This window comes from Vanderwaltozyma polyspora, genomic scaffold, assembly GCF_000150035.1.
Source record: "Vanderwaltozyma polyspora DSM 70294 KpolScaffold1053 genomic scaffold, whole genome shotgun sequence".
Taxonomy (NCBI): Eukaryota; Fungi; Ascomycota; class Saccharomycetes; order Saccharomycetales; family Saccharomycetaceae; genus Vanderwaltozyma; species Vanderwaltozyma polyspora.
Genome location: NW_001834644.1, coordinates 56,701 through 84,606, shown reverse-complemented (window position 1 = coordinate 84,606; position 27,906 = coordinate 56,701). Strand labels below are relative to the sequence as shown.

Below are 27,906 nucleotides of genomic sequence, written 5' to 3'. Positions count from 1 at the left end.
CTTCTTACATAAGTGCCCTTTCATTTATTCATAAAAATTGTTAATCGTGGCATGCCATTCTTCCCAAAACCATCGTTAACAAACGCTTTCTTTCGTATATTAATTTAGGTTGTTCTTGAATACCCATTAGTACATCACCAATATGCTGGAATGGGAAAGTCCTGATTTTAGTAACAGATAATAACCCGATTTCCTTAAAGTTATCTAATGACGATTTGTTAAAGTCTTGTAATTCTTCAAATTCTTTGTATGTTACTAGTAATGTGATTAACTCAAATGCAACGGTCACACTATTCAAATTATGCTCTAATGTAGAGATCCGTCTTAATTCGTTTCTGGTTACCGTGTAAAATCTGAATACACATATAGGGTTTGTTTTTAGTAGATATCTCATTATAATAGCAAACCTTAACTTTGTTAGTTCATCTGAAACTGAACTACTGAATAATACGGCACCTTGATACAATGCAACATTGGAGAAACATGCATCTGATGCTAACCAATCAGCAAGGACTGTTGGTATTCTGTTTAAATCATCCAGCGTAGTCATTTCACCTTCAAATTCAACAACATGTAACATATTATAAAACTGATCAGGTGTAGAAATTAAGAACAACAAAAATAGGTAAGACAAATAATCAGTTGATGTAGCATGCATACGATATTCATAATAAGCATTCTTGAAGAATTGTTCCAAGCAATCTATTGCGGCAGGTTTCACAAATGGTATAGCCAACCCTCTGATGATAATGGATAACAAAACTTGTGAAAAGCTATCTATATTCCAAGTCACATCCCTAGCAACTTCCAATTCTAATAACACTGGCTCTGCAAATTTTCTTGCTTCAATTAGTGTGGAGGATAATGTCTTAGATCTATCAAAGCTGATTTCAAACTTTAGCATATACATCCTCTTCAAACAATTTGATAAAAGAAGCATACCACCTTCAAATATCAATGGATGAGGTGATTCGGTCAAACAGGTAGCAAACCAAAATAATTGTTTCATCAAATTGGAAGATGGATCTAAACCTTCAACAATCTTACTGTACGTAAAAACATGAGAAATTAGGAGGAATATAGCTTCGTCATCAACATGTGGTTCTGCCATTACCTTCATAGTTTCCTTTAGAAGATTTTTGCATAACATTTCAGAGGTATTAGATTTTCCAATAATACCTAAAATCATCATAGCCCTAGCAGATAGGAAAGAATCTCTGTTAAATATTGAATCCATTAAATATTTCTTATACCTGGTTTTCCAGTGAGCTGATTCGGATATATCTGCATTCTCCATCGCAAAGAAAATATTAGTAGTAAAATGTTCTAAAGTATTAAACTTACTTGCAAACGATGAAATACTGAAATTTCTTAACACACTGCCCTTATCCTGACTAAAACCAAACATAAATTTCAACTTTTGGCGAGAAAATATACAGCAAACTTCATCCAGATTTTTACGATTTATTTCACTTAAGGAGTCATTTATGGCTAGGGAATGACAAATATTCATTAACAATTGATGAAAACAACTTCTTATATGCTTAGGACCTTGATCGATTAGCAACGATACTATGAATAATACTTCAGGAAGGTACATCTGTGCAAGCATTGGTGATTCGAAAAATAAAGGAATTGCAATCTTTACCAATATAGTCAATTCAGACCAACTTTGTGTGGAGACTTCCATTTTTAATGATGGTAAGAATGAGTCAATTATTCTCATCAGACGATGAATTATATTACAGGCAATATCAACTGTTGACAATCCTGTTAGAAGTGGCAAAACCTTTGTCCAGTCTCTATTTTCAGAATCTCTTTCTAAAGCATGATTCACTACCTCTTCAACTATGATATTACATAACCTTCCATCTAGAACTATGATGTACCATATGTGCTGTAAATATACCGAAGTAAAATGTGGTTCGGAAATTGTTAATCTTATCAATACTCTTATCATATATGATAGCTCTTCGGGTCCTTCTTCTTCATCAGAGATATAGACATATTTGTAAAGATTAGGAATCCAATATGACATACAACATACTGTCTGTGGAATATAATCTTGAGGGATAATTCCATTCTCTAACGCTTCAATAAGCAATTTGAAGATATGTGGAGTAAGTTCAGGTGCAGATTCTGCAATTGCCTTTGATAATTGCCTTAAGAATGTCGTGCAGTCATCAGGGACGTACATTTCTGGAGTTGTTCTAAATTTAATACCAAAATTTAAATTAAACGCATCTTGGGTGGTAGCTAATAAATTATATGCAATATTCTTAACAACGTCGTCATTATGGAAAAGGCCCGCCAAAACCACTAATATAATATGGGATAATGTTTCCTTTTCATTTCCGATTGTAGTTTTATTCTTTGTTTTAGTGATTGGAGAAAGCATATTACTAATGCCGATATCATCTTGTATTTTCGCTAATGCATACGAAAACATTTTCACAATTTCTAAATACTTTGGACTAGTAAATATCAATTTTTTTCCATCTGTAAATGTTACCATAAACTCATTAGGCATCCCTTTCGTATATGAAACTAATACGTTTGCAACTTGAGAAATACTGTAAACGTAGTTAAACTTTATATCAAATCCTGTATCAAATCCTTCAAAGTAATACTTTTTGGGTTCTTCGTGTAAAACTTGGAAATATTTATTACCTAATCTCATAGCTACAGGCTTGAATATTTGTTTTTCCTCCTCAAAAAGATTTATTTCATGTAAAGAGATCCTGACATCTTCAAGAACTGCAGTAGTTTGCGGACTTAAACCAATAGTATTAATCATTTCTTGGTCGCTTATTGTATTCACAAAAAATATTGGAACTTTATGGCTAATATAAGGATTGTCCATTGTAAGCAAAGCGGCCCAACTATCCATAAAAGATTCAGTAACATTTAAGAAATAGTAGCCAATACAATGTTGGAAAGCTTCATCTGGTAATAAACTTAAGAAAAGAGTGGTTAGCTTAGGGATATCACATTCCTCAGAATGGAATTCTGTGCAATCAAGGACCAAATAATGATTATTGGACCAAATCCTTGCATAAACTTGAAGGGTTCTGTACACTATTGAATCAACATCAAAACCTAGACTGATAAAATGGCTAAAAGTCAAAGTTAATATTTGGAATCCATCCGATGACATAGACTCGTGGACATACGTAGCATCTTCAGCTGTTGACAGCACTCTTTTGAATGCATACCTACTCATGAATTCATATAATTGAGGATATCTGTCTACGTTCTCTTTGACAAATAATGGAATTTCGTTTCTACATTCCCAAACTGGTTGACCCCATATACCTAACACTCTATCAACCAACATAATTGAATCTCTTAAAAGATTAAAATTAGTGAAAGATTTCATTTCATCTAAGTTTCCTTTTCTGATTTGTAGTTCGTGCATATACAAAAATGTATGGAAAAAGTTTAGGTTCCAAAGCATTGTTACATTTGATGGTAAGGTGGTACTTGAGTTTAATGGAATCTTGATCACTCTGTCTGTTCTAGATAATTCAGCTAAGAACTCGAATATATCATCATTACATTTCTTTAGGAAATCCAACTTAGTGGCTAATGATGGCCATTTTAATAAATTGTCAGATCCATTTGCCATATTCTGAATAACTTTAGCCATTTGTATTAATGAACGTTTTTCTTTCAATGGTGTCACGCCGATAATATTTTCAGTTTCAGGACTGACTAAAGCAGGACATATGAATCTCAAAAATACAAAAGACCCAACTGCAACTAAAGAGTATTCTGGAAATTTTTTGCGAACTTCAGAATAAATTACCTGACAAACAACGAATAATTCTACTGGGAAACAATCTATTGAACCAATGATAGCATCAATTAAAATCTTCATATATTTTTCAAACAAATCAAGTTGCTCTGAAGCATTAGGATCATCTAGTTGCAGTTTTTCCACCTCAAAGTATGCTTTGTCCTCAACCATTTGTTCTAAAACTGGGCCAATTATTTTTACTAAATATTCATTACCCTTAGATCTTGAATATAACGATAGTGCTCTCGTAGCAACACTATTTCTTCTCAAAATATCCATATGCCTAATGGAATCTTGTATTTCATCTTTAACTAATTGAGTGATTAATATATGAGCAGCATTTTTAGTATCAAAGGCACTAACCAAACCTACTGTGTATTCATCGATTTCAGCCGAGGAACAAACATTTGTTGCTTGTGTGATTAAATGTGGATATTTGATAAGAAATTTTAAAAGTTCGTTGGTGGCTTCAATCTTAATTTTTTCAGTATTAGATTTACGGTTTGGGTAATTTTTAACAACATTTATGAATACCTTCAAAAATGAAATTCTTATATCTTTATTTTCAGAGAAACCCATTGGTAAGGTATATTGCAATGCTGGTTCGACATTTGAATTTGATAAGTTAGTTAGGGATGCAATTAAATTTTCAGTTAAAATAGTAACTTTATGCTTTAACGAGGTTGGGAATTTCTTCATATCTGTAGTCTTTTCAATACCCTTAAGCAAAATACCAAAATAATTTCTAAATATTAACCCAGATGACCTTCTCATTTCTTCTTCTGACAATGCTGGAGGGATTTCTAGAGGTAACTCGAGGGTTAAATATGCTATAGCTTTTGAAGATTCGATAGAAGTATCCAAATATAATAAATCTAAATCCCTCCTCTTCAAGTCCATTTCACGATGAGGTTTTGATAAATTTTCACAATCAAATTCTTTAGCAATTGATAATTTAAACCACTTTGTTACTAACTTTAACCATTTATTCTTCAACAGATAATGGCCAGCTAAACCCAAATTCTTTTCAGAATGCTTCATTGCTCTGAACATTTTAGAAAGGTGAATAACAATCTTATAGTATTTTGAAGATTTTTGGTCTACTTTCTCTACCAATTCCACCAGTTGATCAATGAAATTAACAATATCTAGAGAAAATAAAAATAACACCTGTTGATCATCATCTCGTCTCAAAATGGTTCTAATTATTATAATAATCTGCTCTAACAGAATAAAATAGGACGACTGTTCGTCTTGTGATAAATCCACAGTCCTAACTTCCTCAAACTTCAGTTTTAAATTGTAGAAGAGAAGTTTAAAGGATAATGGATGAAGCTCGGTGCTCAATATATCTCTTGAATTCTCTCTAGTTAGCAAATCATCGTTATTCAGCCATGAACACTGTTTTGAAATGAAATGATTAATTTCTTTTGTTATTTCCATCTTAACTTCAAGTAAAAATGGATATCTAACAGGTCCATCTTCCGCAATTGTTAACATTACACCGGATAAGGACGCGATAATACCAGCATAGCTTCTAAAATCAGCCAAATCCTCTGGAGAGAGACATCTAGTATTTGAAATTTGCATCCATTTTCTAAATATAACACGAATGGAGTCTAACAACATCTCATCTGGGTGGCCAATGTACTTCAATATATTGGTTCTCAAACGACGTTGAAATGCAACTGATCCTGATGAGACGTAATTATCCTTAGACATTGCAAGGACAAATTCCATATTTCCTCTCCATTTGTCTTCTAAATTACCAATGTTATTCTTATGAAACGATAATGTTTGGTAATATTCTAAATAAGCTTTTGTCAAAAGCTTTTGGACATTACCCTTGTTTGTATGCAAAGAAACAAATAAGCCTCTACCAACAGAGCCAACCAAACCATTAAAAGTTTTTTCTTCGGAATCTTTAATAAAATCTATTCTTTTTGTCTCTTCTGCAATTTTGCCCAAGATTGATTTAACTTGTAGCAGCTTACTAACTATATCTAACAATATTTCTCTTTTGTTATTTGTCAAATTTAGATCAAATAAGGCAGAGGAAAATAATGTCACAGAATAACTGCAAAATAGATAATAGGCATTTAAAACTGGGCTTGAAACGGTAGCGTCGAGTTCAGACATAAATTTAATTAAGACATTCATAAAAGATTGTGCTGTAGATTCTAAAGTTTTACTAGAATCAATAATTGCAATGAATATGGGTTTGATAATTAACTTAAAGTCCTCGCCTGCCATATCATAAGATAATGTGTTATCATCTGGTAATAGAAAAAAATTTGCAGTTCTCTTGAAAATACTAAATATATTTAGCATAACTCTTCTTGCATTTTCAATATCAGAAATAGAGTACATATTAGGATCACTGCTAGTATTAAGTGTTTGTTTCGTTACCTTAACTGAGCTGTCATCCTTATTACGTTTAGGTAATGGTGGTGGTCTAATAGGTGATCTGATAGTTCTTGGAACAGCTGGTTGAATCGGTGTGGCTGAAGTGAAACCATTAGAAACTAGGACGTGTGAATCACTGGAGCCTTTATTTTCTAGGTCTCCTTGAGATGCTAATAATGAGCTCCTTTTTAAAACACCGGAATTTCCAGATACTCTACGTGCTCTTGGAGATATTAGGTTACTAAATGACATTTCTGATACATTTGATACTGTTGAAGAACTGATATCAGATAAGTCCGATGAATTGGAAGAAGTTGGAATAATCGGATGTTGAGTCCAACCAGAATCCATTCCTACTGGACTTGTGGCTTGAGAAGGTTTGGTAGCAGGTGAAGGAGAAATCATAGAGGATAATGATGAAGGAGATGATCTTATAGATACACCCTTCGCGCCGAATTTATCTATTAAAGTACCTTCCATGATGGATGCTACAATTTCTGATACTGAATACTCATTGAAATATGGGAAATCTTTTAGAATGATATCTGATACATTGCTGAAAAGACCTTTGAAAAATGGGGCAGTTTGAATAGCAGTTTTCCTACGTAATATTTGGAAATTAGGCAAATGGAAAAAAACACGTAAACCCTCAGTGTATAAAACAAGCTTGTCGGTATCCATTTCTTTCGCAGCAGCTTCTAAATTCAAATGCTCTAAAAAGGTGTGAGTCTCTAATTGAAGGGAAGCAGCGAAATATTCAAGTTGGAATCTAGTTGTCATCCTCTTATGCTTGTTGAGACATTGTACTATATTTGGAATTAAAGGGGCATTCCAATCTTTTCCTATTTCTAAATTAATCCCAAAGGAATCTATTAATCTACTAGCAAACATTGCAGCAGGTAACTTGTTACTTCTCAATGCTACTGCCGAAGACACTGTAAACAGAGATAATAAAGCTCTTATACTATCCAATAAAGTTAAATCAGATGAAGAATGCGAACCATTGTATATTCTCATTAATGATGTTAAGAATTTGACAGGCTTGCTGACTTTTTGGGGAGTTAAGGTGGTTAGTTTTCTTAAACCATGTGTTAGATGCTTCATACTCAAAGCCTTTTCCCTTTCCTTTTCTTTATCTATTAGTGCTCTAGATGATTCTGGTGCAGCATCCCGTATGTATTTGAATGGAATAGTATTAATTTCAGAGAAAACATCTGGATCCAGCAACAACAAAACAGACAAAAACCTCAGGACTGAGGTGTGAATTAATGATTCTGACTCGTCGAAAGTTGTATATAGATCTAAGACGTTTATTAGATGGAAAATATCATTCATAGGTCTAGTGGATGCCTGGTCTATTGATCTCTGGGTAGATAATTCCGAACTATCAGTACTTTCATCCCCTTTAGTACAAGTGCTGTAACTATACATATCATCTATAGTACTAGCATGAGAAGATGGATTTGGAGAAGGCTGTAATAATTCAGATGTGTTTGGTGGATGATATTTTCTTCCTATGGAACCGACAGCGGGAGATACTGGATTGGAAATTAATTGAGCAGATTGAGTACTGGAGACGTTAGAAAGATTGGATTTAACTGACCCTGGTGTAGTTGTTTGTTCTCTTGGCGGGTGAGTTACTGATGGCGATATTGAAGAGGATGTGTGTAAGGACGCTACCCCTGTGTTTATGTGAATGCTTAAGTTATTTGATGATGAATTTAGATTTGAAGTAGTTGATGAATTACTACTTGAAGTTGATGAAGTTAGCATATTGGGCACTGCAAAAACAGAGTAAATTTCATCAAATAATGAGGTTGACAGATTTGATAGATGTTTTGCTTTCAATAATGTTTCAGATAATTTTGCATCCTTTTCTTTTGAGTCTGACTCTATTCTACTTAGCTCTTTGAAAGATAGTATTATTTCTTCATATTCCTTAGGTCTTGCCATAAACCAATACATTAATGCTTTTGATGAATAGTATAAAAACAGGCATGAAAAGATTGATTTTTTCAGGTTTACCACAATTGATTTTATTACTTCAAAAAATTTTGGAAATGATCTTTTTGAAAGGAAAATACATCCCATTAAATCATAATGGCAAACGATTTCATTCCAAGATTCTGTATCTTTTTTCAATGAAGGGGATAATGCTTTACTTTTGATAAATTGGAAAAATTCAGTTGGGTTTGATGCAGCAACAAAACGTTGTATATAATCTACTGTCAGATCTATTCTTTCAATTAAAGGTATTAGTGAAGGATTGTTTTTGAAATATCTATAATTTGGTGAAATGTTATCAATTGAAGAAACAGTATAATGTGAAAAGTTTTGAGATATATTTGATAATACTCTGCAAGTTAGTCTTGAAAATTTAACTCTTGAACAAGTGTATACTAATCTTTTTGCTAATTCTGGATTCAAACTTGCTGGTCTTGATGTATGAAAATTTGGTCTGTGAGTAGAATAACCTACTATGGTACCAGTAAATAGTGACTTTTGTTTACCTATAGGTATTTGACTTTTCCTTCTACCATTTTGGTCTTTGTTTGATGCATCAATCTGTTCATTTCTTGAATCATTCTCTAGCATGTCACCTTCATTACTATCCCAATAATATTCCATTACATCACTCAATAACCTTATCATAACGAAGATTGAGTGTATGGCATCTTCGGTGATATTAGGTGAATTGATATTTTCATTTCGAAGTATCAAATCTATTAAATCTAAAGTCTGTTGTACTACGGGACCCAAATCTTGTGAAATTGCAACGTTTAGAATAACTGATCTACATGATAAAAATAATAAATCAGATTCAACTTCTCTGTATGTTGATAATGCAGATTCTATTGGTAACATTGGGAACAGTCTATCGAAGTAGAGATGTTTTAGTAAAGTGTTGACCATGAATTGGTCGTTTGGTAATTCTTCCATTTTTGTTAGTTTGGTGTATATGTGTATGCTTGAATGTTAATATTCTGTTGTGTTTTTTTTGCCTTCTATAATGATAGTCAAAAGATAAAATGGATTAAAATATTGTAGGATTAATATTATTATTGTTGTTGTTATTATTATTATTATAATTAATATTATTACTGTTGTTGTTGTTAATCTTTAAAAGTAATTGAGAAATTGTTGTCATTAAAGTTCCTTTTATTATATGTCCTTTGCTTCTTTTGATATATGTAAGAATTCGAAAGAGTGGATATGTGAAGCAGTGAAAAAAAAAAATATATATATATATATAAAACAGAAGTCAAATAAAGTCGTTAAGTTGTATAGGACTGATAATAACCTTGGTTTTGTAGTAAATGCTGGGAATGGATATGTATATATATCTGTATTACTTTTTTTTTCTTATTAACCACAAAGATGTTTATTCTTATTGTTTGTCTTGATCAGCAATAGCAAAGAGTATTGATTAAAGTTGTGGAGTTGAAGGGTATATTCCACTATTTCTAGAGATGAGAGCAGTAGCTTAAACTGGGGAACAATAGGAATCAACAAAATAATAGTATAGATATATATGAAATAAAAAGATAGAAACACAGAGATGTGATTAAAAGTATATGGTATACTTTTTTAAGTTTTTTCTTTGTTTCTTTCTCTCTATTGGATTGTTTATAGAAACCAAAAATAAAGAAGACAATAATAAATAAAATAGATAATTAAATAATGAACACAAAAACCAGATAGTTCAAAGAATATTGAAATGAATAAATCGTAAATATAATTAATATAATGTGATGTCAATAATGGAATTCTGTCAACTAAACTAATCTTGTGAAATAATATTATTGTAGTCTTATGATTTCTCAGAAGAAAATGAAATAATGCCAACAGGAACAGAGAAACAAACTCTAATTAAAAGGCTTCCAAAACTAATATTTTATAGTATGAGCAAGTAATAGACATGATGAAATAGCCTTTTTTTTTAAAAAAAAAAATAGAAAACTAATAAGTTGAAGTAAAAGCCAAAGCCAAAGCCAAAGCCAAAGCCAAAGTCAAAGTCAAAGTCAAAGTCAAAGAAAGGAAAAGTAAAAAGTAAAAAGTAAAAATTGAACTTGAAGTTGAAATGTAGTCGAGAGTGTGACCCTCAGACAAACATAAATAGGACAGAGAAAAAGACACACAGAGAGAAATACACACCTGATAAAGTAACGTATGTGTATTTGTTTTTCTGAGGTGGTACGCTACGCTGCTGTCTGATTTCTTGGGTTTGGTTTGGTTTGGTTTGGTTTTGATCCTTCTCTCGCACGCACGCATAGCACAACGTAATTTATTACTGAAAAGTTTTGTCCCGCTGTCTGTTCCTGTGTTCTGGCATCTAGACTAGACGTAAGATTCTGCTTAGTGCACTGGAGTAATGCTGGTGCTGGGAAAATAAAAGATAGATATGGGACAGATAGACATGGAGGTGGGTGGGTAGAAAATTGGTAAAAACGAGAGGAAATAGAAAAAAAAGAAAAAAAAGAAAAAAAAAAGAAGCTGATGTAAAAATGGGAAAAGCCATGGATGGGCCTGTTCTTCCTGTCTTTTTTTCTTTTTGTAGCAGGATTTCTCCGTTTGTGTGTCTGTGTGTGGTGGGATGTATGTTTAATTTTCAATTTATATTTGTCTTTTCTTTTTCATTGGTCCTTGTTTCCCTTTCCTTTTCCCTTTCCTTTATTTCCTAAAAAGTAATCTCTCTCTATCAACAGGCTGAGATTACTCGGAAAACTTAGTGTACATTTTAAGTAATGTCGGATACAAAAAGGATACAAAAAGGATACAAAAACACAATTTACAATTCATAATTCACAATTTACAAAATACGTTATGATGAAGTATACTGAAATTATAGTTGATGAAGTATACTGAAATTATAGTTGATGAAGTATACTGAAATTATAGTGAAATAATCAAATAAAAATATCATCTAGGAGTCAGCCCAGTGCAGTATCGAGGATTAGAAATATGTGAATAATCTAACCTAACCTAATAAATAATATATATAATATAATATAATACATAAAATAATATCAAAATGACGCTACTGGTGGAATGTACTGACAATAATATCTATATATCTATATCTATATGTAATTGTAACCTTAATTGTAATTTTAATGCTTATTTTCTTTTTTTAATAAACGACAATTGAGAGAAGTTACGGTAAGTTTAAGTCTGTTCTCTCAACCTTGACTGAAACTTGATCTTTTTATATATTCTATTCTATTCCATTCTACCTTTACCAAATTGACTTACATCTCTCAAGTTTAATTTTTTTTATGCCATTTTTTTTTTAAAGTTGAAATTTTCATTACGGATTATAGATCTTGTAGGACACAAAACCAAAACTAAATTTCAGGTGCTTGATCAATTCTTTCATTATATTCAATTTTCGTTACATCCACAAAAACTATTTCCAATTTATATGTATATTATGTAGACTTTTGTGTAACTTTTCCCTTCCCCTTCCCCTTTTCTGAAGTTTATTTTTGACCACTCGGTTAAAATTCATCATACCATCCACACAATTGCGATATCTATTATCTCCTCCCTTCTACTGCTTCTTCTCCGTTCCGTATCATATCGTATTCTTCAATTTGGTTCTATTCGGTGCAGTTCCCCCGTCCGCGTGACAGAATGGGATGGGAGTTTAGCATCAACGATGATTGAAAATAAGTCAGGGTTACATGCCTCGGCTCGGGCATACATGTTACGATCTGGATAAGGTGCGGAGTGCAGTTGGATGGAGGAGGAGTATACAAAAAAATGAAAAATGAAAAATGAAAATATAAAAGAAATAAAGAAGATTCAACTAATACATGAATAACTTTAGTATAATTATCTACGACGTAGGTATGTATATGGAAATTGATTATTATGTACATAGATAGATACTTTTAATAGGCACACATCCACGATGCATCCTAATTAAAACAATATTCACAATGGCCATCGTGCTGTCATTTTAAACTTATTGGGCGTTGCTTTTTAATTGCGCTCTTTTTTTTTGGCTTAGTGAAAAAGGTTGTATCACGTGTTTTCGCAACGTTAATCGACGTTATGATACTACCTTTAAATCTTTTTAAAATTCTATTCTATCCCAAATTAATTGGCATAATTTATATATACATAAACGTAGATATCTAGATATATGTATATATAATTTATTATATCGAATTGTGATTGGAATAATGGTCTTTAATAAGTTGCGTCATCATTAATAAATACTAGAAACAAAGAGATAATATAATCATATCTTTCTTGAATTCATTAATATTCATCTTCACTTAATAAATCCAATTCTTCCCAATCGTTGTCTCTGCTGATGTTAGTATTGGTAGCAGTACTAATTACATCATTTTCAGTAACTGAAAGAGAGTTGAATTGTCTTTGCATTTGTTCCAAATTGACTTGTGATAGTTGAGATGGGTATAACATTATTTCACCATTGTAGTCGTTGGTGTTCTTACCCGAATACAATGGTTTAGATTCTTTAGTCATTAGTCTAACTTGTTGAATAACTGGCTTCCAGAATGGGCGTGTGCTTTGATTGACGAAATTATTGTATTTAATAATTTTATTATCATTTGACAACAAACTAGATTCACCTAATTCAATAACACTCTTAACGTTTTGATTCCATTGAACTTCTAGTGTTAAGTTACCTGGTAATGCCTTTTTACCATTCTCGACTTTGAAAGCATAATTGAAGTCAGTTTGTTTTACTGAAACTTTAATAGCATTTAAAAATTCTGGGTTTGAGGAATTGCTAAGTTGGCCATTGCTAAGTTGGGGATTGCTAAGTTGGCCACTGCTAAGGTTTTGAGTGGCATTTATGTAGCTCGCATTGGAAGTTTGCAATTCAGAGTTCTTGAACTTAATCATATTGTGAGCGGAAGAATGGTTGAACATTTCAAAGTTTTGAGATTCACATTGGTCACATAAGTTGAATTCTGGGCAAACAACACATTTGTAACGGTAACCTCTGATATCATTATGGTTAGAGTTCTTGGAGACACAACCATTGCACTTAACGTTCTTGTGGGTCATGTTGTTGACTCTTGTTTGTCTAGCGGAAGATTGAGGACATTTGACGTTGACAACAGTTTCAAGTTTCTTGATACAGTTGGTCAATTCAGTCCATTGACCTAAAGATAATGTAACATCATCGTTGTTGGAAGCAACACTGGCAGTAGTGTTGAAGTTAGATGTTTGGAAAGAGCTGGTCTTGTCAGTGACAACGATAACACCCTCTAGAGAGCTATCGGCAGCACTGATACCAAATTGTTTAACATCGACATCGGAGTGAATTGGTTTGGTGTTTTCAGCTGAAAAAGTTTGGAATGATGAACCAGCTGGTCTAGTAGTGTATCTGATCTCTTTATTTCTTAAACCAGTGTTAGCACCTAAGTACATTTTCATCAATCTGTCCAAGTATTTTAAGTCCATACGGTGAACAAAATTTTCAAAGTCAATGGATTGACCATTGTAGTTAATGTAAAATTTACAGGAATCCATAATTACCTTATTTTATTGGCCTTGTTGTAGGTATATTGAGATATTGGATGTACCGGTTTCTCTTCGACAATTGATTGTTAGTATCTTAGTCAAAAATAAATAATAAGGACTTTTAAAAAAGTATATTATTGATGAGCAATTCGTAGGATAGGTTCGAATCAGGTATAAGTGGAGGAACAATTGTATTTATATATAAATAAATATATCAATATACTAATAAAATATTTCTAAAATAATAACAGTTAAGAAAAATTCTCAATATTACAGTCAAATAGTAATAATACTATCTCAGTCGTGCTCCTCTGTTTTGCAGTATCCCACAGCTCCTTCCATACCAATAATCAAGTCGTATAGTCTTCATGCACAGGACAGGTGAACGAGATGGTCTAGAACAGAATGGTTTCTGTCAGCAACCTTACGAGCAATGCTAACAAAATCAGCATTCTTTCGATACGATATCTTTCAATTCAGCTGCAAAGAAGAACGATAAATAGAAGTTAAACTGTATCTAACCAATGGTGGCCTTGCATAATATCGCCTTGTCTGACATACCATAAATAATAATAATAATCTACACAACTTCCTCTGAAGACATGGAGTTAACGATTATGTCGTAAAGGAAAAATAAGCTGAGTAACAAATAATAGCAAAAATAAAAACATATTGTGCTAGAAAATAGCTACTTAGCTAAATTTCTCATATTTTTAATTCACGATTGCTACCTCAATTTAACAGTAGCAAAAGAAAAAAACATGTATATATTTTTAGTATATTTCGGAATTGATTATAGGGTTCGGCCTCGATATCTCTTGCAAAGGAACCGATTTCGAACTGATTTCGAACCAAAAAGTTTATTACAATAAATGATATTCAATCAATTAAAGTAATAGACTCTCGAAACTTCAGGCAAAATACTCTTAATGCAAAGGTAGTAAAAGAAAGCGATATTTTTTCAGTTGGCCGAAGTATCATTTTTAAGCACGAAGGTTTCATAGAGCAATAGGAGACAAAAAAAAGAAATTCAGTAGTGGAAAAGCAATTAAACAAAAAAAAAGCCAAAAAAAACAACTCACTTCTTGGCCGTATATTCGAAATCTGGAGGGTTAAACGTGAAAGTAATGCTACCTTTTTCATTAAACTGAGTGAAATCTGAACTGACGTTCAATCCATGGTCTTTTGCCTCAGAAATTTGTTGTTCTGATAAACCCATGCTGTCTTTACAAATCCATATTATAGGGTCTTTTTCCGTAACACTTGGGTCAAAATATGCCTCTGAAATAAAATCATCATTATATTCAATTCTCATATTTAGCGCATGAGGCAATCTTCTTCTAACTCTTTCAAATGGATAGCTTTTACTTGGTTGGAAAAAATGAAGTATCCTACGAGGCCAACTAAATGTTCGATTTAAATTTCTTGGATATGCCTTTGGATCGTTTGTCATTGCTAGTTGATCACTATAAACATATCCAATATCGGCTCTACCAGGTACTAATCCATCGCCTCTTCCGTACTCGTAAGCTTTGGTTTTTATTGGTTCCGGTTGTAGATTTTCAATATCTTCAAAATGCCATTTCCTAAACTGTTCCTCTTCACTAACAAATGTAGAAGCTACTTTTGAATATTGGTCAGCAGCAAGACTCTGTTGTTTGTTGTCACTTGTTTCATACTTCGGTAATGTATTTGAAGTTGGGGACGCAGTCTCTTCACTGCTGGACCTGTCAGCATCGTATCTTTCACTTTTTTTTTTATCACGAGAAAATGGTTGAGGTTCGTAAGATGTTTGTTGGGTTTCAGATGCAACCTCTTCGGATTGGGAAAGGTGTAGCCTTTCTTCCTCGGAGACTGGAGATTCAGATAGATGAGATGAAGATTCGTCATTAGATCTGGGAATAACATGTGCTTCCTCTAACTCTCTCCTAGTTGCTGGTCTAATTATTCCTCCTGTAATATTTTCCTCATGATGTTTTTTCTTAGACTCGCCAATATTTTTCATTTCATCGGCTCCTAGGTCACTATATGGATAGGAAAAACCTTCTTCACCCCTAGCCAATCGAATTGCACTTATGGGAACACAATCTATTAATGGGATGAATTTTCGTTTAAAATAGATATGAAATAATGGTGTAACACATAAGAAAACTGCCTCTAGCGCAGTACAACCCCAGTTCTTCGACATAATAAATAAACCAAGCAGGCATATCTCAGCTAAGTATATACCAACAAAAATTTGTAGAATAGCACGAGGATAATTTCTGCCTTTCATATCAACAGAAAAACCAAATACATAGTTGAAATTGTAAAGATACGAAAAATAAAGGAAAAACAGTGCAGTTGTACTAAAAACGAGAACCAGTGATGAAATTACTGAATATGATATCGAAATACATAAAATTATCTCGATGGTGGGATATATAATTCCCATTGATGGTTTGGACAATGTGTTGTATCGTAACCATTTTTGTCTTGGAGTATTATCAAATATCCTCCCCATGAACTTACTCAATATCAAATTGACCACCTGTAAAAGTGATCCTGTAGGTACGGTTAGACCCAAAACTAAGAAGTAAGAAATATAGAAGTTTGCAGATTTAGGCAAATTTTTAGCCAATAATGTCATAGCCGAACTGGGATCATTGATGATAGCAATAACAGTGGATGATGCAGATGAAGTGCCTGTAGTAACGAGAAAAACTTGAATAACTTGGAACGCAAAATACCATTTATGACAGTATAACTCAGTATCTTCCGATGTCATCGCGCCACTCATTTTAGCCGCTTTCTTGATGACTGGAGGGACTAAAGACATCAAAAATGCCAACGCAATGGAAGGTACAATACCAGTAATCAAACCAAGTAATACATTTGGTAGATTATTGATCCACCTTAAAAAATAAATCTTATCAGTTAAAAAACTAATGTTAGAAATACAACCGACGACTGCCACAGGTATAGCCCAGAAAATTATCATTAATGTTAAAAAGGTGTTTGCAATTAACCTTCTAAATTTCCTTTCCTTTTTTGTAAATTTTAAATTCTCATATAGAATATCTTCAGAAGAATATCCAATAAACCTCTTGCCGTAGCTTTCTTTGCCAATCAAGAATGGTAATGCTTGGTAACAACGTTGAGCTTCAAGTTGAGTATCAAATTTGATAAAGCATGTTGGCAATATGTCATTATCTGTTACTTCTTCTTGTAAATCATGAATTTTTTCATTAAGCTCTGGAATTCTGTCATTTAGATACCTTATAGTGCTGACTTTTTCTCCAGTAAATTTGAGGAAAGGTACTTTTGGATTAATTCTGTGTTTTGGTCTTTTTCCATGCGGAATATAAGTTTCTAAATCATTTGCTGGGTTTTTACCATTCATATATAATTTTTCCCTGTATTTTTCATCTTTGTCAGCCTTCAGTTTCATTTTTACAGCCTTGCCTAGCATCTTATTCATTGCTTTCTCATATAAAAGGCAATCTTTCGCTCTTTCTTGGCATAATTCAATTAATTCCGAGTTATCTCTAGCAAATAAGACACCGGATGCCTTTGGAAATATTTTTTCTATTTCACCTGAAATAGTCAATTCTGATGACTTAATTTCAGCCAAAATTATTGTTCTAGAAGATAATAACCCATCATAAAGTGGTGTTGTTTGTAGAGCATGTCTAAAGATCACATAGTAGTACAATTCTCTGTAAATAATGAATATTAAAAGGGCAAACCATATCCATGATAAAAATACATGGGCATAATACCTGTTTTTATTCGTCACATTTGCCATTGAAAGTAGTTCAAATCCTTTTAAATCTAAACCTCCCGTGGCATTTACTGGCAATAAAATTGGGAATAAAATAAACCACGAAGCAAAAGTCAGGCATGCTGATATACCTACAAATCTTAAAAATAGATAGCCATCGATACTTGCGTGTTGAATCAGATATGATTGAGGTCTTCTAAGTAAAAATGATGCCCATTTAAAATAACCAGAAGGGACTGGTTCTGTACGTTCTTCTTCCCTAATAGTTTGGATGTCAGATAATGTTCTTGGCTCATAAACACGACGGTTTCTTGGTCTTAAGTGAATGAATAGAAATAGAAAAATTATTGCAATAGCACCATTAAAAAGTAATGAAGATACAAAAGCACTAGTAGAACTTGAGCTTACAGACATTTACTATGTGTGGAACAATTTAAATTGTTAAAAAGGAAATATTATCTATTAGTTTATTAGTTATTAATTACTGATTGATTGTGGATTAGTTTCTATCATTAGAGAACCATAACTGAAACTTGTGATAAATTATTGAAGCTATTGGTAATTTTCCAAAGTCAATTATATATAGAAGATGAATCGTTGTTTGTTTATTTTTAGTATTTAAAATTCAACGCTGTGATCATTAAACCAAATCAAACTATTTTTTTCCAATATTTTATTATTATGCATACATCAATTGAGGATTAAGACGCTAAGTGTAGTTAGTAGTGACCTATAGAGCTCCAGATGGTTCTTGTAAAGCAAATAGATCACGTAATAGAGTCATCGGTATTTAAAATGAACCATTCTAGTTATTAGAACAAAGAACGTCCTTTTGGGTGTTCATAATGGAACTTTTTGAGGATACAGCGGTTACTTCTAAGCGGCTGGATACCCTTAAGAGAAAAGGCTGTTTGTCCGGGTAAACATATGCAATTATGACCTCACAGTATCCATTAGTACTATTTTGATATATTAACAACGATAACCTATGCCATTGCTAACTCTTTTCATCTTCGATAGACAAGACTGTGTTTATTTATGACCTCTCTGGTGGTAATGGACTACCATCTCCCCTCTTTTTTCTTAATCAAATAATCAATAAAAAATGACACTTTCTAGATGATTCATTTTTGAGGTAACATAAACAATATTTCTGATAATGACTTGATGATGAATAAATAGGGCTGGACTTAAAGTGGAACAGAGTAACGTGAATAAAATCAAGGCGTGGCACCCGCATAAATGATATGAGAGAAGGAACAGTCAAGAAACAATTGAACATTATTTCAGTTGTTTGAGGTTTGCGCACATTACAGCATCCGTTGTTCCTCTCCACCAATTGACATTTTCCAGTAATACTTTTCTTGGAGGGCTAACTTGAACACCTAAATTTCCTAAATATGTACTACCGATAGTAACAATCAAACTATTAATTAGATGGGATTCTGTAAGTAATTGGTTAATAACAACTGCGCCGCCTTCAACCATAATAGAATTTAAATTGAAGTTAGTCTTTAAAGCATTTAACAACAATCCCCAATCAAACTTTCCATTTGTAGTAGGGATTGTAAGATATTCAACATGTTCTTCTTTATTAATTGGTTCATTAGCGACTACAACAATTGGATTTTTACCTTGATTATTCAAATATAGTTGATGTAATTTTGATCCTGTAAACTTCCATTTTTGTTTAAGATCTATAATTATTGGCTTTGGTGAATTCTCAAAACAATTCTTGCCCCATTTACAATTTAATCCTGGATCATCAGCCAAAACAGTACCTGTACCAACTAAAATACCATCATGGTGATAACGTAGATAATGGGTCATAGTCTTTGTTTCCTCATGAGAAATAACAGTTCTCTCACCTTTCTGAGCAGCAATTCTTGCATCAATAGATTGGGCATATGTCAATGTAACAAATGGCTTATCTTTTACTAAGTCATCCTTTAAAGGTAAATAAGGACTTAGGATTTCTGGAATATTTATTGGTAGTTCTAATAAGGACATTTTTAGTTAGTCCTCAAAACTCGATACAATCAGGTCAGTATATATATATGTATATATTCTAAATTGAAAAAATTCCTCTCTCTCAATCCAATACTCTATTGTTTTGTATTAGCTAGTCAAGAATTGAAGATGTTTCTTATTTGACATTTTTCATTATAGATAATCTTCTTATGCATTGATTACAATTGTCCGCATTTTCTCCAAAAAGTCTATACTTAATGCTAAATTTGTCATGGTGAAACAATGAAGTATGTTAAGATATGATGCCACCTGTACAATTGCACATTACCTAATATGATCTCTCAAGAAGTTAGATTAGTTGTAGTTTTGTAAGCATCACAACAATTAGATAGAGGATCCAAGCTTTTTGAAAAGAGACAAGTTTAGGAACGAACAGTTTTTAACGGAATCAATTAATTGTCAATTGAAGTACAAGTAGAAATAGACTTCAATGAAAATAACTGAGAGCACATACAATGATTGATAGGTATATACAACTGAATGAAGAAGGGAATTTATATTATATAATTATATTCGAATATTGGAAAGTTTATTTAACATTGATGGCTTCTTTTTCACCAAGATTCATACTTCTTAATACATCTTACCATTTCTGGCCATGGTAATGCTGGCGTTTCTGGTAGTAACAATGAATCTACGATTAAGGGTACATGTTTTGGGGTTACTCTACCTAGCCAAACTAATGTATTGGAATTCTTGATATATATTAAAACATTTGCGGCGAATTTGTGACCACCTACATGGTTTGTAAATGACACGTTAACACCATCTGCTCTAAAATCGGAATTATCTCTGTAGAGTCCATGAGCTTGAAGTTCTTTGTCAAATGCTCTTTTTATAACAGGAGCTGTAACACCACATCTTTTATCTCTGGTTTTATGAGAACAAATAAATACAAATGCACGTTCTCTGGCTCCAGAGAGGTATGGTTTTTCCTTCAATAAAGTATCTCTATCAATTTTTTTTTCTAATAATGAAGGAACTAAATCATCTAATGTTGCTTTTACGTTTTCACTTTTTAAATCATTAATCCACAGGAAATGAGGTAAAATTAGGACATTGTTTTTCGTATCTCTCATTACCTCGATATCTAATATATTTTTTGGTAATGAAGTGACATTACAATTAAAAGATTCACCTTCACCAATGTCAGTGAAATTTTCTAAATTTTCATTACACCATAAACTAATAGTAGCTTGTACAGAATTTTCCTTTTCTAGACAGGCGTCATGTTGCCAGTCGGATTGAGATGTTGGTACTACGAAATGAATCTTTGGAATCTTTGACGAATTATACAATGGTGTGCTATAATCAATCTGTAATTTGGAAAAAATTACCTCACCTTCTTCAATTTCCTCTTCGCAATTCCCACAACATTTTGCATTGATATCATTTTCTAATCTGATATCAATATTTTCAGCAATTTCAGTCTTATCTTGTTCTGATATAACAGGAGTTGTCATAATAATTTCCTTTTTTATTATAAAAAATTAACCACCAAAATACTTTATTTTCCTTAGAAATATGTCACCTTGAGATCACTGCTCCAACAGTCACACACTCATAATTATAATGATATTTTTATTTAAATCTTGTTATACTTAAATATCTATTTATTTTAAAGCTCATCTCATAAAAGTGGTCCAGAATCAACAGTTTTTTTTTGCACCCTTTAATAGTACCGGATATGAAAATAAGAGAGACGTAGTCGATGATATTCATTCTGAGAAGTATGGATATTGAAGGTAACTAATCGAACTAAACTATTGATGGTTATTCAAATAGTGGAAACGATTGATATTGTATTATTTGGTATCACTCATTATATATTGTTTGAATGTAATATTTTTACAGCTCAAAATTGTTTAGTGATAATATCTTTTATTTCCGTGACCATTACTGAAATAAACACTCCAGGATGTATTAACCTGAAAATGTCATTAAATGAATTAAACTATACCACTACTTATAACAGTTCACGATATCGGTAAATTCCTACTTAAAGTTCTCGATTTAGACATGATTCTCTGAGTATGCCAATGAAACTAAAATTATTGTTCAATTAGTATGTCTATAAATTTATTTCATTAAATTAATTAGAACACCAATAATGAATGCATTAAAAATGAAAATACTTATTCAGTTCATTATAGAAGCATCTCCTTAATGAAAGTTAAATATTCCCCATGGTTTTTTTCTGATTCTTGGGTAACATTTTTCAATAGTTCGGTAATCCTTTGTTGGCAATCTTGATCAGTTAACTTTGTAATCTCAATACCTTCCAGTTTAATTTTCTCAGACCATTCTTTTAATATCTTCTTTAATTCGTTATTTCCTTCATTTATTTCTTTTGGTGATAACCTGGTTTTCTTTAACTTTTCATTTGCATCTTTTAAATCTTCTAACTCTTCTACTTTCCTCTTGGCCATTTTGACAATTTTGTCTGGAAATTGAACAACTTCTGCCACATGTATACCAAAGGATTGATCTGAGACGCCCGGTTCCACCTTGTACAACAAAGTAATATCATCCTTATCCTGATTGCTATCTGCATTTTGTTCTATATGAGCAACAACTTGCATATTCTTCACATTTGATAGTTTATCTGATAATGACGTTAATTCATGGAAATGTGTAGCGAATAGGGCAAAACATTTTATTTGACTGGCAATAAATTCAGAAATAGCCCAAGCTAAACCAAACCCATCATATGTACTTGTACCACGACCTAATTCATCAATAATGATCAAGGAATTGGTACTGGCATTCTTCAATATTGATGCAGTTTCTAACATTTCAACCATAAATGTGGAAACACCTTTCAATTGAGAATCACCAGCACCAACTCTACATAAGATTGCATCTACTATAGCAATGTCAGCTTCATCGCAAGGAACAAAACATCCGATCTGTGCCATTAAGGTGATAACACCAACTTGTCTAATATATGTGGACTTACCACCCATATTAGGACCTGTAATGATTAAAAAGTCGGATGTTCCCTTTTCTAAATTAACATCATTTGCAATAAAGGTTAAATCGTCTTGCATTTCTAACACTGGGTGACGGGAAGATATTAATCTAGTCTTCCTTTCTGAACCTATATCATACATCTTTGGACGAATATATGGAATCACAGCATAACTTGAGGCATGGGCAAATGAACAAATTACATCCAAGTTAGCCAAAATAATCGAAATTTTTTCCAAAACAGGTGTGTATGTCAATGTGATATTAACAATTTCTTTGACTAAAGCAGATTGTTGTCTGTCATATTCTTTCTGTAGCAAAGATGTCTCTCTGGCAACTTCTCTTAGCTCTGAGGTACTAAAGTAGATACCCGCTTTTACCGTGGAAAGTTCTATGTACTTCTCATGTTTACGCAATTCTTTACCATCATTACGTGTTAATCTCATACACCAGCCATGCAAGTGATGGTTTTCAAGTTTTAATTTTTTATCAGGATCAAATCCTAAATCTTCAGATGCTTGGATATGAGCGGTATGAATCTGGTCCCTCATCATGTCTAATTCTTGTCTTATTTTTGCTAATTCTTCATTAAATTCAACTTTAATCATAAATTCATTATGTTCCTCATAAGCATCTAAATCAACAGTAGTTTCTACCATTTCTTGGAGTTTAGACAAAGGAGAGGTATAGGATAACATAGGATCCAACCATGATTCCTTAACTAATGTTTTTATATTTTCATCTGTTTGAGAATCTTCCAAGAATGATTCCAGAGTTTTGCTAATTTCAGGTATTTTGATACAGAATTGGTAAAGTTTCAAAATATCTTCTAAATTACCATTCTTGTTTAATTTTTTAGTTATTCTTCTAATATCTGGTACAACTGGGAGGAAATCGGTTTGTAATATTTGTCTTAATTCAAGCTGATCAATTAAGTATTCAACTAAATCATGCCTCTTGGTGATCTCAGCTAAACTTGTCAATGGTTGTTTAATCCATTCATTCAGTAATCTTACACCAGCATTAGTTTTACAGTGGTTCAGGAGCTGGAATAATGAGGTTACCTTAGAGCTATTGCTGTTACTGTACCCAGCTGTTAATAATGGAACAATTGATTGTGAAGATGTAGCTGGAAATAAATTTAAAGCCTTCATTGCAGAAGCGTCTAACTTCATTAGTTCCTTTAAAGAATGTTGAATTAATTCGTATTTGCCTAATTGATCTTGCTCTTGTAATAATTCTAAGTAATGTACCAATGCATTAAATGATGATAATGCAAATTTTGAGAATTTTTGAGGTAAAGAAATAGATAATTCATCACCGATTAACTTTGCTAAATCTGATTCACTATCTTTATCAGAAAAATCAGAGTTCCTAACGAAAGTCGCAACACACCCACAACGATCGATAACACCAGTAATTTTCTTTATTTCGTTCATATTACCTTCAGACTTCGTTAAATCTGGAAGTAGACATTCTCTGACACCCAGTTGAATTAAGAAACTTTCCAAATTTGAATATACTTCATTATCTACAATGTCTAACATACCAATTTTGTAATTACTGGTATCTATGAATGTTACACCCAACAAACAATTCCCATCTTGTGAGTTTAATTGGGGTTTTATTGCTGCAATGACGATGGAAGTATCAACGTTAATATTCATTAAATCGCTCACTTGTTCAATATTACCAGGAGATGCAGTTTTCAACATTTTCCAGGATTTATCATATATTTCAACTTTATAAGCCAAATCAACTAGACATGTCTTTAATAAAGAACTAACTACCTGTGGAGACATGGTTACATATTGTAAAGGTTGATTAAATCTTTTGGCAACGGAAGGATCAACATTACAATTCTTTAAAACGGACTGGGTATGGTAAACATTTTCAGCAACAAATATAGCATCAGAACCTACAACAGTATAGTATTCACCTCGGTCGACTATTCTAAGTGTGGTATCAGGCTTCTCTGGTAAAGATACAAACCTTCGATAGAACCCATGTTCTTCTGAAACTGCTGCGAACTTTAATTCAGGTCTTGTAGCAGACATTTAGCAGATTTTTCTTTTATCTCACCTATAGTACACCAACAAATTATATCTACACCTTTTATAGGATAACGAGTTACAGATTATATATGACTTTTAAACAATTCCTTTAAGAATCTAATCTAATCCTTTTAGTAGTTCAATCGATGGTTTTTTTTAACCTATATAGTTTCATTAAATCAAAACGCGTAAAGAAATTAATTCAAAAAAAATCATTTACGCGTCATATTCTCATCGAAGAATACTTAAAATGTCAGTAATTAAAATAAGTTGAACATAAAAGGCAAGCATTGTTACATAATGGTATATCAGAGTAAAATTTGAGTGTATAATCTTGATAATATCCATTGATTGTAATTAAAGATTGGAAAATATGTAATATTTATTGTGAATGTTTATATGAATAGCTAATATAAAGGAGATGAGGGCAGACAGGAGGAAAAAATCCAAAAATTTCAAGTGAAGTTAAAACTTTATTCATTCAATGGCTTTGACTTTGAGTCTTATTTATATTACCGGGTGGATTACTTTTTAGTGTATTTAATTCCTCAAGTAAATGTTTTGCAAATTGTTCATAGTCTGTATTTTGTTTCCTTAAACCATATAATTGTTTGCTCAAAAAATCGTTCGATAACATGTAAGAAACATGTTTTGCCATTAACTGGTCAACAAATTTAGCTTTGGCAACATTATGAAAAAATTCAGTTAACTTATTAACAAAATCGTTAAGCTTATTATCGATTTCTTCATTGCTATAGTGATCCTTTGTATACGAAAAATTGTTCAATGCTTTGATATAGCTGTCGTATTCATCCAATGTGTCATTAGAAATAAACGATCTAAAAGAATGCATCAAGTATACCATGAATTGAAGTGACTCTGATCTATAAGTTTCATAGACTTGAAGATATCTTTCCCTTTGTTTTTCTTTACTTCTTAGATCTAATAATTTTGCTCTTTCTCTTTGATAATCTGCTGTTAACCTTTTATTTGCTATTTTTAAATTACTAATATTCGTTTCAGCACATAGTAATTTTGTTGAATCAATATTAACTTCTTTTGATTTATTTGAGCTTTGAAGTCTTTCTTCATTGTTCTTTATCTTTGTTTGTAGTTCTTCATTTGACTTAAATAATTCATTGTAACTTCTTGTTAATTCTTCATACTCCTTTACCAATTGTGCGTTATCCATTTTGATATTTCTATATTTATTCTTTAAATTCTTGCATTTATTAATCAAATTTGATAGAGAATCGAAATTTTTCATTAGTTCTGGATTCGAAGATGCATTATTCAAAACTGTCTCTAAGCTGAAGTCAGACATCTTAGTATCTGGTGAATATGAATTCGGGTTTTCAGCATCAGTAATATCAGAAGGTAATTCTAATTCAAGTAATTTATCATTGAGTAGTGATACCTTTTCGAGAATACTTTCCTTTGCATTAATTTGAGTCTTTAATTGAACCTCTAAAATCTTTAGCTTTTCTTCAGACATAAATTGTTTTGTTTCAATAGTTTTCAATTTTCTATCACTTAATTTAACTTCTTCCTCCAGTGCTTTTTTAGTTTCCATCAATTTTGATTCAATGTCTATCTTCATTTTTACAAATTTCAATACTTCATCAGTTACTTGACTTATCGTCAATTCTTTAGGGCTATCTTGATTCAATATCGTTGTGTCACTCCCATCGACGAGCTTCAATATCTCAGAAATGGTACTATACACATGGGATTTTCTATCAATAAATAGTGAATCAAAATTTGAAGTGAAACTTGAGTATTCTCTGGGTGTTTCGAATACATGCTTATAAGCACCTTCCAACACATCATCTTCTAATGGTGTCAGAGGAGATATTTCTTCTTTGCTGGCGTCAGCAGACTCTGTTGAAAAAATTGAACCCAATCTATCTTTAATTGCAGCTGCTCTTTCAATTGAACTCGAACTGCTACTTATTTCATATTGAGGTTGCTCTTTTGCATTTGAATCTATAAAATTATTAATTGGACTTGGGGAAGTGTCACTCAATACTTTTTCTGTTTTAGAAGGAGAAGCATTAATCAATTCAAGCTCTAATTTTTTCATATTTCTTTTCCGTTTAGCTTCATTGGAGAGTATTAGCTCTTCTCTTGATTGGCTTTTACGTAAAGTTTTGACATTCTCATCTTCCTCGAAATCTCTTACTGAACTTAAATCAGAAGCAGATCCATGGCGATGGGAATGTCTCCAAGATCTCCAAAATCTGTTTGGTTGATGTTCATCGACAAGTTGTTCCTTTTCAATACTTGGTGGATCAATCTTAGAATCCTCTACTTCTTCAACTTCACTTATAATGGACTTTTCATTATCAATTGTAATAGGCTCGGTTTCTCTTTTAAATAAAGATCTAAAACTTCTTCTAAATGAAGCACTATTTTTCAAATCAGTTGAGTTGATTTCAGGCTTGCTAGCGCTAACTACAGATTCGATAGCTTCCTCTAAATTGACATTGGAATTGGTCCTACTTCTCTTACCTTTCAAAAACCAATTTTTAAAAGAATAATCATTCACTTCTTTGTCATTCTCTTCATCAACTTGTTCTCCAGAATCAACGACTGCGTCACATTGCTCAACGACATTACCATTTTTCTCTGTAGATTGAGAAGTAATCGATTGGACCTCCACTTGATGATCAGAATATTCCGAAGAATCGTTTGATATTGATACGTTTGGACTCATCTATCAAGTTGTTCCTTAAAGCAAAATATATATATGTATATATATTATTATTAACTATTATTTTCAAAAAATGGAAAGAAGGAGTTGGGATAAAGAGAGAAGGAAAGAAAACCATACTACACTTACATAAAGGAAAGTTATGGTCTTTACAACCTTGGTTTCAATAAGTTTCCATCAATTTAAGGTTTGATCTGGTTTGATGTAGTTGATATAACATTCGATTAAAGGTTAGATTTAATATTTTGTGTCATTATGGTTTAATTTATAAGAATACAATTCAGTGACGCAAACGTTAAATTAAAATTCTTCATTCGACTACAAAAAGTCATTATCAGTCACAGATTACAGTTCATTTAGTTAATGTTCTTAATACAATATGTAGTTTATTCCTTTAAAAACTATTCTACAAAACAATTTTTTTCCTCTATCTATATATTAGAACTATACAATTGATGGTGATTGTGGTGTCTCTGAGACACTAATTAGTTTCGCGAAGTCTAGAGTTTATTCCTGATTAATTATCGTTGTCGTTGTCGTTGCCGTTCTCGTCATCGTTATCGCTGACATCGTTATTATCAGGAGTATCGTAATTATATATTATTCTTTGAGGTAGAACACTTTCAAATGCTTCTTTCCAATCGTTATTCTCGAAATATTTTAA

General features: G+C 32.2%; 8 protein-coding genes across 8 annotated transcripts in view; all 8 read right to left on the bottom strand.

Moving 5' to 3' along the window:
* Positions 1 to 40: 40 nt before the first annotated feature.
* Kpol_1053p43 (RasGAP domain-containing protein) lies at positions 41 to 9,145 on the bottom strand (the record flags this gene model as incomplete). The annotated part of the gene is made up of 1 exon (XM_001644113.1): positions 41 to 9,145. One exon carries the CDS (start codon positions 9,143 to 9,145, stop codon positions 41 to 43), a length of 9,105 nt encoding a protein of 3,034 aa, XP_001644163.1.
* Positions 9,146 to 12,472: 3,327 nt separating this feature from the next.
* Kpol_1053p42 (ZZ-type zinc finger protein) lies at positions 12,473 to 13,720 on the bottom strand (the record flags this gene model as incomplete). The annotated part of the gene is made up of 1 exon (XM_001644112.1): positions 12,473 to 13,720. One exon carries the CDS (start codon positions 13,718 to 13,720, stop codon positions 12,473 to 12,475), a length of 1,248 nt encoding a protein of 415 aa, XP_001644162.1.
* Positions 13,721 to 14,789: 1,069 nt separating this feature from the next.
* PHM7 (Phm7p) lies at positions 14,790 to 17,888 on the bottom strand (the record flags this gene model as incomplete). Its single annotated transcript, XM_001644111.1, has 1 exon — positions 14,790 to 17,888. One exon carries the CDS (start codon positions 17,886 to 17,888, stop codon positions 14,790 to 14,792), a length of 3,099 nt encoding a protein of 1,032 aa, XP_001644161.1.
* Positions 17,889 to 18,755: 867 nt separating this feature from the next.
* On the bottom strand, positions 18,756 to 19,484 carry RIB7 (2,5-diamino-6-(ribosylamino)-4(3H)-pyrimidinone 5'-phosphate reductase; the record flags this gene model as incomplete). The annotated part of the gene is made up of 1 exon (XM_001644110.1): positions 18,756 to 19,484. The coding sequence occupies one exon, from the start codon at positions 19,482 to 19,484 to the stop codon at positions 18,756 to 18,758; it is 729 nt and encodes a 242-aa protein (XP_001644160.1).
* Positions 19,485 to 20,059: 575 nt separating this feature from the next.
* On the bottom strand, positions 20,060 to 20,968 carry APD1 (Apd1p; the record flags this gene model as incomplete). The annotated part of the gene is made up of 1 exon (XM_001644109.1): positions 20,060 to 20,968. The coding sequence occupies one exon, from the start codon at positions 20,966 to 20,968 to the stop codon at positions 20,060 to 20,062; it is 909 nt and encodes a 302-aa protein (XP_001644159.1).
* A 684-nt stretch (positions 20,969 to 21,652) lies between these two features.
* MSH2 (mismatch repair ATPase MSH2) lies at positions 21,653 to 24,532 on the bottom strand (the record flags this gene model as incomplete). Its single annotated transcript, XM_001644108.1, has 1 exon — positions 21,653 to 24,532. One exon carries the CDS (start codon positions 24,530 to 24,532, stop codon positions 21,653 to 21,655), a length of 2,880 nt encoding a protein of 959 aa, XP_001644158.1.
* A 478-nt stretch (positions 24,533 to 25,010) lies between these two features.
* Positions 25,011 to 27,245, bottom strand: SPO21 (Spo21p; the record flags this gene model as incomplete). Its single annotated transcript, XM_001644107.1, has 1 exon — positions 25,011 to 27,245. The coding sequence occupies one exon, from the start codon at positions 27,243 to 27,245 to the stop codon at positions 25,011 to 25,013; it is 2,235 nt and encodes a 744-aa protein (XP_001644157.1).
* Positions 27,246 to 27,759: 514 nt separating this feature from the next.
* TRM10 overlaps positions 27,760 to 27,906 on the bottom strand; it is a gene marked incomplete at both ends in the record, with an annotated part of 997 nt that continues 850 nt past the window's right edge. The window contains one exon of the mRNA XM_001644106.1: positions 27,760 to 27,906. Within this exon, the coding sequence (XP_001644156.1) occupies positions 27,760 to 27,906 (147 nt within the window).